This window comes from Anolis sagrei, chromosome 4 (genome assembly GCF_037176765.1).
Source record: "Anolis sagrei isolate rAnoSag1 chromosome 4, rAnoSag1.mat, whole genome shotgun sequence".
In the NCBI taxonomy this organism is placed as follows: Eukaryota; Metazoa; Chordata; class Lepidosauria; order Squamata; family Dactyloidae; genus Anolis; species Anolis sagrei.
This window is the reverse complement of record NC_090024.1, coordinates 236,544,110-236,556,557: the sequence shown is the minus strand read 5'-3', so window position 1 is coordinate 236,556,557 and position 12,448 is coordinate 236,544,110. Positions and strand designations below refer to the sequence as shown.

The following is a 12,448-nucleotide window of genomic DNA, read 5'->3' as shown; positions in this document are numbered from 1 at the left end:
AATAACTTGACACAAGTGTTTGTTGAAAGAAATTGAACAAAGAAGTATTTATTTAAATATTCTCAGGCACACAAGCATATTGGTTACACAGTATTTTCTTCTCAGTACTTCTTATATATTGTTTCAGTTAACTTTTGTTATCATGAACACTTGAAACAGTTTCTATTTAACTTCCAGAATTGTTTATCTTTTTACCAGCCTGGTTTAGTAACTTCCTTCACTTTAAAATATAGTCCTTTCTCAGTCTCCTGACTGGGTAACTTTAATCTCAGGCACACAAGCGTATTGGTTACACAGTATTTTCTTCTCAGTACTTCTTATATATTGTTTCAGTTAACTTTTGTTATCATGAACGCTTGAAACAGTTTCTATTTAACTTCCAGAATGGCTTGTCTTTTTACCATCCTGGTTTAGTAACTTCCTTCACTTTAAAATATAGTCCTTTCTCAGTCTCCTGACTGGGTAACTTTAATCTTGTAATTTCTTTGCCTTAACAATAGTTTAACTGTGAATTTATTACTCAAATAACACTTTTCTCCTCAGTCCCACTGACTGACACAGTTTCTCCTTTTATCCACTTCAGCTCTGCCACTGAAGTTACATCATAATAATATTGGGAATTCCTTTCCCTTAGCTCACAAGCTATTTTCTAACTCAGAACTGGTTCATTTAGCACTCCAACTATCAAGGCTGAAGACCTCAATTCCTTTGGTCCAGCTCTAACAGCGATATAACCAACCTTCCTTTAGCTCACACATCTAAAGACTGGCTAACATTTTTAAATGTCCACTCTTCTCTTGGTAGTTAGCTCTGCCCCTTTCTCTCCCTAGCTCTGCTGAAATAGATACATTTCTACTGCAGGCTTCGTTACTATGGCAACACATCAACCAAGCAGCTCTAGCTAAGGCTGGCCTGCACTTGCCATGTACTAAACATATTCAAAACCTATATTCTAATTAGATATTTTGTTACACAAAGTACCCCAAAATAATAAATTGCACCCTCAGGTGCCTGGAATTTGACCTGCTGCATAAATGCAATCCATCTTACCTTACTTTACACAAATGGAAATCAGATTTTAGAAATGGGTATGACGTTTTCATTGTGATACACTAAGGTGTATCAATGTATGGTTGAGAGATCTAAGCATGTGCTCATATGTGTCATTTTCTTTTTCAGTTATCTGCATTTTAACAACCTTGATGCCTTGGAGCCAGATACTTTTAGTGACCTGCCCAAGCTGGAACGACTGTAAGTCCTGACCTGATGACTGCCAAGGGATGTCTATTTTTGGCCTGCATACGTTGCTTTGAGTCCCAGCAGGGAGCAATTTACAAGATCTCATTGGGAGTGTGGAGCAAGGATCAGGGACTTCTGGGTCACAAGCACAGCATCAAAATGTTGCAAAGTTTGTGGGCAGGCAGTTTCATTGCACTGAAACATTTCAGTGCCTACTGTTTTTCATTGAAGTGCTGTGTCTTCTCATTTTCTCCTTGAAATCCCACTATGGCTCCACTTGTCAACATTTGGGTGCAATCTACATTCTAGAGTCAGATGGGAAGCATACGACCCTCTCAATGTGATTGTGTCATAGTTCCCAGCATTCTGCATCATTGGATACACTGGCTGCTAGGAGTTGCAGGGGCCCAAAATAGTATTATACTCAAAATTGGTGCCTCTTATTGGAGAATAAGGGTGGGGTGCTGTCCGCTTGGAAAACAAAAAGTAGACTGTGTTTGGGATTTTTTAAAAAACTGTCTCAGAAGCGACTTGAGAAACTGCAAGTTGCATCTGGTGTGAGAGAACTGGCTATCTGCAGAGATGTTGCCCAGGGGACACCAGGGTGTGTTACCATCCTGTGGGAGGCTTCTCTCATGTCTCCACATGAGAAGCTGGAGCTGACACATGGGAGCTCACCCCATCTCACGGATTTGGACCTGCTGACCTCCAAGTCAGCAGTTCAGCCGTTTATTTATACCCTGTTTTATCTCTCCCGAAGGAGACTCAAAGCGGCTTACAATTAAAATTATGACCACATCATTTATAATACACATATATGCAAACATTAGAATCATAGAATCATAGAGTTGGAAGAGACCTCATGGGCCATCCAGTCCAACCCCCTGCCAAGAAGCAGGAATATTGCATTCAAATCACCCCCATTAGCCAGATGAAGCCTTAGAGATGGCCTGCAACCCCTCTAATTCCCACCTACATACACACACTTTGGAAAACAATTTCCCCCTGCACAATTTGCCATTTAAATGATACTACATTCCCCTTACTCTTGCTTTTGGCCAGAAAAAAAGACTTATAGCTGACATCCTGTTGTGCAATTATGAATGCATCAACCAGATTTGCAGATCAATATTCATGTTTAAAATTGCTGTGCTATTATTGTGATCATGAGTTCTCCCCTCCACCTGCCTTAACAGCCTATATCAAGAAAGGAGATTCCATCTGAACATGAGGAAGAACTTCCTGACTGTGAGAGCCATTCAGCAGTGGAACTCTCTGCCCCGGAGTGTGGTGGAGGCTCCTTCTTTGGAAGCTTTTAAACAGAGGCTGGATGGCCATCTGTCAGGGGTGATTTGAATGCAATATTTCTGCTTCTTGGCAGAATGGGGTTGGACTGGGTGGCCCATGAGGTCTCTTCCAACTCTTTGATTCTATGATCTGCACCAAGTGGCTGAGGTCTGTTTTCCTAGCAGTCAAGGTATTGTGAGATGTTGTCTGTAGTAGAACAGACCTCTGTCGCTCTGTTCTGCTGCTAACTTTTACAAAAGGTTTGGGAAACCGGATCACAAGACTATAGGAAGTTCCAAATAAGCAACTGGGGTTGGACTGGATGGCCCATGAGGTCTCTTCCAACTCTATGATTCTATGAACTATATCTTTGGTGTACAATCCCAGCCCCACAAGAAATGATTAAATCAGGATTTAGATGGGGCTAGGAGTCACATATGGCTCAGAAACTGCATTACAGTTTTAAAGCTTCACCTTTAAATATGGGATTCTTTTTTTGTTTGTGTGTTTCTTGGAAGATGACCTTAACAAATTCTAAGTAATGCTCTGGCATCCTTCATTATCCCCAACACAGCTTCTTGCACAACAATCGGATTTCCAGGATCCAGCCAGGAGCCATCGCCCGATTGGAATCTCTGAAACGTCTGTAAGTGGAGAGCAGCTGTTGCAAAGAACAACTAATTATTGCATCCTCCATCAACGGTCCAGAATGACGGCAAAAGCAGATCCAGCTGCAGCAGCTGCTTAGATGTACCTGCGATGCTTTGATAACCTTGAGAGCCCACACATGGCAGGCCTTTTCTTCTATGCCAACCACACCAATAGGCTTCAGTCATCCAATTATCAATTATTAAATTGATATAACAATAAAATATCAATTTTATTATTAATAATAAAATATAAATTTGATATCAATCAAATATAATAAAATATGAATTATTATATTGATATTTAAACATTATTATTACTATTATTATAATATTTAAACCTAATTTCTATTATTATAATAATTTTTTTGTCGTGTCAGGAGTGTCCTGTTGTGAGAGAATTGGCCGTCTGCAAGGACGTTGCCCAGGGGACACCCAGATGATTTTGATGTTTTATCAGCCTTGTGGGAGGCTTCTCTCATGTCCCCGCATGAGGAGCTGGAGCTGATAGAGGGAGCTCATCCACCTCTCCCCGGATTCGAACCTGCGACCTGTCGGTCTTCAGTCCTGCCGGCACAGGGGTTTAACCCACTGCGCCCCCGGGGGCTCCTATTATAATATTAGAGCCCCACTCCCAAGAACGAAGAAATATAATAATAATAATAATAATAATAATAATAATGATAATAATAATAATAATGTTTAAATCTCAATTATAATATTGAGATTTAAACATTATTATTATTATTATTATTATTATTATTATTATTATATTTCTTCGTTCTTGGGAGCGGGGCTCTAGTACTCTCTGGCGGTAAAGAAGAAGCGGTAAAGCATGCCCTTTTCAACATTATATTGCATTATGCCTGCTCATTGCACTAACCATGCTGTTTGGAAGATTGTAGGAGGTGTAGTACAAAAAAGTAACTTTCCAAAGCAGTAGTGGGTTTGGGATGTCCCAGTTTCCATTTCCTGCCTCTATAGATCTCCTGTATCATGATCAACAGTGGTAGGATGCCTCTTTCTGGTTTCTGTAGGACCGATTATAAGTGAATACCGTATGACTCCCATATCCACAGGACTGTATTCATGATTATCATTTATTTACATCCAGCTATATAGCCCGAAAAACCCTACAACAACCCAACTATATATGACTTGGGGCTGTGGTGCATGGTGGTGCAGCAAGTTAAACCGCTAAGCTGCAGGACTTCCTGGTCAGAAGGTTGGAGGTTTGAACCTATGGGTGGGGTGAGCTCCTGTTGTTAGCCCCAGCTTCTGCAAACCTAGAAGTTCAAAAGCATGCAAATGTGAGTAGATCAATAAGTACTGCTTCTGCGGGAAGGTAACAGTGCTCCATGCAGTCATGTCGACCATATGACCTAGGAGGCATCTTTGGACAATGCCCACTCTTTAGCTTAGAAATGGAGATGAGCACTATTTCCCAGAGTCGGACATGACTTATTTATTTTATTTATCACCTCGCAGAGGACTCAGGGCGGATTACAATGTACACATATATGGCAAACATTCAATGCCAATTAGACATACAACATATATAGACATACACAGAGGCTATTTAATTTTTTCTGGCTACCAGGGGAGCTGTCGCTTTCATTGTCTATCTGCGACACTGATGAAGTACTTCCGCATTCCCCGCATGCTTTTGCTGGAGTGCTTTTTGCTGGTGTCTTTCTATGGCCTCATAAATTAGTTAATTAGCCTAATTTTCCTACTTGACAGATGCAACTGTCTTTCAGGTTGCAAAGGTCGACAACAAGCTACACAAAATTGGCTGGAAGCTCACTCTGACCCGGGCTGGCTTCGAACTCAGGACCTTCTGGTCAGAGTGATCTTAATGCAGCTGACACTCAGCCAGCTGCGCCACAATCCTGGTGCAATGTCAAGGGGAAACCTTTAAATACGTCCTTCCTAAGCATTTTCTTAGACCTTCAGTGTGTTTTTATGGTATCTTTGAGTCAAAAGTACTTCATTTCAATAGGTTCCACTATTATCCAGTTTCACATAGCCACACAGTGTAACACCTGTGGATATGGGACCATACTCTGTTCCAAAGCAGCATCTGATCCAGGCAAGTGACCATTGTGTCACCTCTTGGCCTTCTCCTCTCCAAGATAAACATACCCAGCCCCCTAAGCTGTTCTTTATAATGACTCATAGTTTCCAGGCATTTGATCATTTTAGGTGCCCATCTCTGGACATGTTCTACTTTCCTAATATCCTTCTTGAATTGTGGTACCCAGAACTGGACACATTATTCCAAATGAGATATAAGCAAAATAGAGTTGGACTATTACTTCCCTCCATCTAGACACAATATTTCTATTGATGTAACCTAGTATCGCGTTGGCTTTTCATCCGCTGCATCACACTGTTGACTCATGTTCAGCTTGTGGTTTGCTAAGACTCCTAGATCCCTTTCACACATACTGAGAATGTTTTCTTACTGTTTCTACATCCCTATTTGTGAGTGTTGAGCATACATAACGTATCTTCTTAATACACTCTTCCAAGGCGACTGGATTCCAATGCGCTGCTGTGCGACTGTGACCTGATGTGGCTGGCAGAGCTGCTGAATAAATATGCCATCCAGGGCAATGCCCAGACTGCTGTCACCTGTGAGAACCCAAAGGAGCTGCAAGGTCGTTCCATTGTCAGCTTGACCACACAGGAATTTCACTGTGGTAAGCCACCTGACAATAAATAAGCCACCCGACAACCTTCCTCACAACCATATAACCCAGAATATCAAGTCAGATAATCCGTAATATATGCTTTGAACCAGGTTATCTGAGTCCACACTGCCATATAATCCAGTTCAACATGGATTTTATACAGCCGTGTGGAATGGAATGGGCCTTATGGTCCTAAGAATGCCTTCTGCTCCTAAGTGAAGATCATTTATTTATTTATATGTTTTTATTTACAGTAGTTGTATTCTGCACTTCTCACCCCACAGGGGACTCGGGGTGGATCACAATGCACATATACATGGCAAGCATTAAATGCCATAGTCATACAACATATATAGACAGACACACAGAGGCTATTTAACTTTTCAGCTTTATGAGGGTATGCATTTTGAATTGTGGCCACCAGGAGAGCTGCCGCTTCACCGTCCACTTATGACACCGATGGAGTACTTCCTCATTCTTTTGCATGCTGCTGGAGATGTTTATGGCATCATAAATTAGTTAAATTAGCCTCTGCACATAAGCGGTACCTAAATTTCCTACTTGACAGATGCAACTGTTTTCCGGGCTACAAAGATCAACAGCAAGCTAGACAAATGGTCGGGAGCTTACTCTGACCCGGGCTGGTTTCAAACTCATGACCTTTCAGTCAGTTGTGATTTTAATGCAGCTGGCACCCAAACAGTTGTGCCACAACCTGATCCTGTTTATGGCATGTTTCAGAGAGCCCTCGCATCACAACAGAGCCACAGAATGTGGATGTCACACTGGGCAACACTGTCTATTTCATCTGCCGAGCAGAAGGAAACCCAAAGCCCAAGATCATCTGGCTGCACAACAAGTAAGTCTCGAATATCATATATACTCGTTCGTGTACATATCAATCGCATATATTTATTTATTTATCGTGTCATCAGCAACCATTGTATTACAATTCTAACAGAGCAAAACAAACATACAGATTAAAAAGAAAAAGGAAAAAAAACACACAGATTTTGCAGATTTGGTAGTTGATTAAATGTCCTTTGACCAGTATCCGGCCACTTGGTTTGCCTCTGGTGTTGCCGCAAGAAGGTCCTCCATTGTGCATGTGGCAGGACTCAGGGTGCATTGCAGCAGGTGGTCAGTGGTTTGTTCTTCTCCGCACTCGCATGCCGAGGATTCCACTTTGTAGCCCCATTTCTTAAGGTTGGCTCTGCATCTCGTGGTGCCAGAGCCCAGCGCCTTCCAAGTCACCCAGTCTTCTGAGTGCCCAGAAGACTGCCAAGGGCAGGTTTGGGATACAAAATTATGGATTTTGATATGATCACTGGATAAGTCAAGGGTTGTTCCACATTCACCCTCCTCTGGACATGCTCCGACTTGTGAATATCTTTCTTGAATCGTAGTGCCCAGAACTGGACACAGTATTGTTGCAAATGAAGTGTGACCAACGCAGAATAGAATGGCACTACTATTTCTCTTGTTTTGAACAATACTCACCTATTGATGCAGCTTGGAATTACATTGGGTTTTTGTCTGCTGCATAACACTGTTGCTGCATAACACTATTTCGTTGTTACTCTTACAAGCTATCTACTTATCTTAGGTGACAGAAGGGACATTAATGATTTTAAGGACTAAGTGTTTATATATGTGCGTGTGTGTGAAAGAGACAGGAAGCATATTGTAGCTCCCAGCCACTTTAGCTCAGGGTACTAGGAATTGCAACCCACCAACATCTTTAGGTTTATATGATTCCCACTCCTGTTTTACTGCTTCTTTTGTCCTGTTTCCCAGCAATGAGATTGACATGAAGGAAGACGGACGGCTGAACCTGCTGCAGGATGGAACATTAATGATTCAGGATACCAGGGAATCAGACAAAGGCATCTATCAGTGCATGGCCAAGAATATCGCGGGAGAAGCCAAGACTCAGGAAGTTGTCCTACGCTATTATGGAAACCCATGTATGTGTTGATCTTGAAAGTCTCCTGAAAGTTAAGCCTTCCTTAGACATCTTATCATTTTAAGATCACTATGTCATGAATACTTCTTTAACATTAAAAAGGTTCTTTTATTCTCTTTTCAGTGAGACAGAGTATTATCAGTCACTTAACAGAAAAAAGATGGTAGACACAGACTCTATTGGGAACACAAAGGGGGATATTACATTTTACTCAAAATTCATACACACAAAAACATTTGTACATCATTATTTCATTCATCATGCATACATTACCATCCCTTTTTCCTTCTCCTGGAGAAGAAACCCCAAACCTAGACCAGATTGCATTCCCAGCAAATCTACCATTCTGCAGTACACCATCTTTCTCCGTCCCTTGGAGAAAGTGTCAGGTAACCACACTGTGTGTTCCACTGCAGATCTGACACAATTTTGGAAAGTGAAAAAGGTCTCCTGTATAGCATATTTCTTTCTGATGTTGTTCCAAATTTTTCAAGAAGTTGCAAATGACTGGCAGGTTGTTTTTCAGCTAAAACTTGCTGACTCCATGAGTTCTAAACAGATGTTAGTTTTCCTTCTTAAAGGAGCATTGTTTGACTTCCTTAACATAAAAGAATCATTGCACCCGTACTTTGGGAAGTCAGACTTGGCCACAGTGGTCCACATTCTGGTTATATCCTGTATAGATTACTGCGAAGTGCTCTACACAGAGTTGCCTTTGAAGACTGTTTGGAAGCTCCAATTGGTCCAAAGGGTGGTGACTCACCAGAGCAGGTTACTGACCAGAGCAGGGTACAGGGTACAGGTAACCCCTGTGTTACGTCAGCTCCACTGGCTGCCAGTTTGCTACTGAGTGCTGGCCTATAAAGTCCTAAATGGTTCCGGCCCAGCTTACCTGTCTGAACATATCTCCCCCTACGAACGATCCCAGAGATTAAGATCTTCTGGGGAGACCTTGTTCTTGATCCCACCTTCTTTGCAAGTACGACTGGTGGGCACGAGAGATGGGGCCTTCTCTGTGGTGGCCCCTTGGTTGTGGAATTCCCTCCCTAGTAACATTAGATCAGCCTCCCCCCTCCTAGCCTTAGGAAGGAGAGTAAAAACCTGGCTCAGGGACCAGGCCTTCAGAGAAGCAGTGCAATAATATAATATAATTGGAATATGTGCACTGACTACAGAATGGCCTGACTACGATTTTTGGATAGTGTAATTTTAATATTGAATGTATTTTAATTTTTTTTAATATGTATTAATTTTAATTCAATGGGTTTTAAACTTAATGTTGTATGACTTTAAGGCATTGAATAATATCCATATGTAACCTGCCTTGAGACTCCCTTGGGGTAGAGAAAGGCAAGGTATAAATAGGGTGAATAAGTAAGTAAATAGTCTCTGGTAATGCAAACATATTGTTTTCAACCACATAGTTCATCATTTGTTTCTGGTTGTGTCAGCAGTTCATGAATTCTTCACCTCCGTTTGCAATTTTCCAGGATTCAATATTCTTAGAATGGTATATTCAGCCTTATGGGTCCCAATCATACTTCAACTATACAAGGTTATTCAAACCACTCATCATATTGATCACAACTCTAATCCTATCATGCCATATAATTCTATAGTTAGCAGCCATGACAGTTAAAATGGAATCAAATTGCTACACTTGTATAGTGCAGACACACTCTAAGTTGGGTTGTTTTTGCTTCTAGCCAAGCCAAGCTTTGTGATCCAGCCTCAGAATACAGAGGTCCTGGTTGGAGGAAGCGTGACCCTCGAATGCGGCGTCTCCGGGAACCCTCCTCCTCGTGTTATTTGGGTGCTGAGCTCAGGATCTCCTTTGCCGCAGGATTCGCGCTTCACCATCACTGGCTCTGGAGGCCTCTACATCCAAAATGTCACTTTCTCTGACCAGGGGCAATACAGCTGCAATGCCAGTAACAGTGAAGGCTCCATCCAGGCCACAGCAAACGTTATAGTTCAAGGTGACTCAATTCCCTTTAACATACTCTCCAACCTGTCCCTATTTGACAGGGACAACCCTGATTAATCCTTTGTCATCCTACTTTTTTCAGCTGTTTTAAAAATGACCTATTTCTCTCTCATCTTCCTGCTTTTCCCTGTCATCCTCATCATGCTTCATTTGCTGCAAACTGAGTTCAAAGAGCAAGAGTAGTTTGCACTTGGCTAACTCAAAGGGACAACTGGGAAATAGAGGGAGAAAACGTGGAGGCCGTGACAGACTTTGTATTTCTAGGGGCAAAGATTACTGCAGGTGCAGACTGTGGCCAGGAAATCAGAAGACGCTTACTTCTTGGGAGGAGAGCAATGTCCAGTCTCGATAAAATAGTAAAGAGTAGAGACATCAGACTGGCAACAAAAATCTGCCTAGTCAAAGCCATGGTATTCCCTGTAGTAACCTACGGATGTGAGAGCTGGACCTTAGGGAAGGCTGAGCGAAGGAAGATCGATGCTTTTGAACTGTGGTGTTGGAGGAAAGTTCTGAGAGTGCCTTGGACTGCGAGAAGATCCAACCAGTCCATCCTCCAGGAAAGAAAGCCCGACTGCTCATTGGAGGGAAGGATACTAGAGACAAAGCTGAAGCACTTTGGCCACATCATGAGGAGACAGCAAAGCCTAGAGAAGACAATGATGCTGGGGAAAGTGGAAGGCAAAAGGAAGAGGGGCCGACCAAGGGCAAGATGGATGGATGGCATCCTTGAAGCGACTGGACTGACCTTGAAGGAGCTGGGGGTGGTGACGGCCGACAGGGAGCTCTGGCGTGGACTGGTCCATGAGGTCATGAGGAGTCGGAGACGACTGAACGAATGAACAAAAACAACTCAAAGGGAAGGGTGGGCGGTTCAGAAGGGAAGCGTCACAAATAGGAAGATTCTTACAAACTCAAAACACACTTAGACGTGCCTGCCATCTGTTCAGTGTTACTTACTGTATTGCAAAAATGTGAAATCTCTCATAACAGAAATCTTTATTTATTACGTGGGATTTCCTGAGAAAGCATATATAATCCATATGGGCCTCTCTAGCCAGCAGGGAGGGGAGGGAGGTTTTAGGAAGGAAATTTTGTTAATAAACATTCAGATTTCTATAAACCACGGATGCCAAAATATCTTTGCTTTCTATTGATTTTGGAGACCTAAATAGGCATGCCTGCTTCTTAAAAAGAGCATATTCCAAAAGTCCCATAATTGCAGAATAATGGTTCTTTCCAGCAAGGGAAGGCTCTATTAGCACATTCCTTCTCTCAAATAGCTGTACATTAAATTATTTCACTTTTGCACTCTCAGTTCAATGTGGGTGGAATGTGCAACACAGTTGCTGAGGAATAAAGTACTTCGATTGACACTGTTGTTTGCATAGCTTGCAACATTTCACAAATGTTGCTTTTCAGATATACAACTTTCCAAAGCCATTTAAAAATGTTTCAAACAGGAGAAGAATGATAAAGACCAATGCAAGACAGCTTCTTCTCCATTCTTCTCTTCTCCATTCTTCTCTTCTCCATTCTCCAGCCTTCTGGCCAGGGTGGTCCATGCCTTAGTCACCTCCAGACTGGGCTACTGTAACGCACTCTACGTGGGGCTGCCCTTGAAAACGGCCTGGAAATTTCAATTGGTCCAGTGGGCAGCGGCCAGGTTGTTAACTGGTGCTCCTTACAGGGAGAGGTCAACCCTCCTGTTTAAGGAGCTCCATTGGCTGCTGTTCATTTTCCAGTCCCAATTCAAGGTGCAGGTATTTACCTACAAAGCCCTAAACAGTTTGGGACCCGCCTACTTGCGTGCCCGCATCTCTGTATACGAACCCACATGATCTCTTCGGTCATCTGGAGAGGCCCTGCTCGTGATCCCACCAGCATCGCAAGCACGATTGGTGGGGCTGAGGGACAGGGCCTTCTCAGTGGTGGCTCCTCGACTCTGGAACTCACTCCCCAAGGACATCAGGCATGCCCCAACATTGGCAGTCTTTAGAAGGAGCTTAAAAATGTGGTTGTTCTAGTGTGCCTTCCCAGAATAAGGAAACTCCAAGCAATATATCCCAAATGCACTTTACCAGAGATCTAGAATTTCCTGCTATCCCTAAAATATCTATCCTATTTCACCTGATCATGCCCAGCACTTTTTAAAGGTTTTAAGTATTACATTTGGCCCTGCCACAGGTTTTAATGTGCCGCGGTGTTATTGTAAATGTTTTTGCTTTGTTTATGAGATTATTATTATTGTTGTTGTTGTTGTTGTTGTATTGTTGTTGTTGTGTTTTACTGATGTATTTGGGCTCGGCCTCTTGTAAGCCGCACCGAGTCCTTCGGGAGATGGTAGCGGGGTATAAATAAAGGTTTATTATTATTATTATTATTATTATTATTATTATTATTATTCTCCATCTTGTTTCTTTCCATCCTCAGATACTCCAAAGTTTTTGATAACTCCTACAGATCAGACGGTCACAGAAGGTCAAAGTGTGGATTTCCCATGTTCCGCTGAAGGCCATCCTCTACCTGTAATTGCTTGGACAAGAGCAGGTATTTTGAGCGTATTAGCTTCTTCTGTCCACATATTCAGTATCCACAATTTCACTTGCCCACACCCAAAATATATTCT

General features: G+C 42.2%; 1 protein-coding gene across 1 annotated transcript in view; it reads left to right on the top strand.

Annotated features, from left to right (window-relative positions):
• Positions 1-12,448, top strand: part of LOC132773036 (peroxidasin homolog) — an 80,542-nt gene that overhangs the window by 38,562 nt on the left and 29,532 nt on the right. The window contains exons 5-11 of the mRNA XM_060771936.2: positions 1,180-1,251; positions 3,101-3,172; positions 5,709-5,878; positions 6,611-6,728; positions 7,667-7,836; positions 9,542-9,814; positions 12,253-12,369. Of these exons, the coding sequence (XP_060627919.2) occupies positions 1,180-1,251; positions 3,101-3,172; positions 5,709-5,878; positions 6,611-6,728; positions 7,667-7,836; positions 9,542-9,814; positions 12,253-12,369 (992 nt within the window). The remainder of the gene's footprint in view (positions 1-1,179; positions 1,252-3,100; positions 3,173-5,708; positions 5,879-6,610; positions 6,729-7,666; positions 7,837-9,541; positions 9,815-12,252; positions 12,370-12,448) is intronic.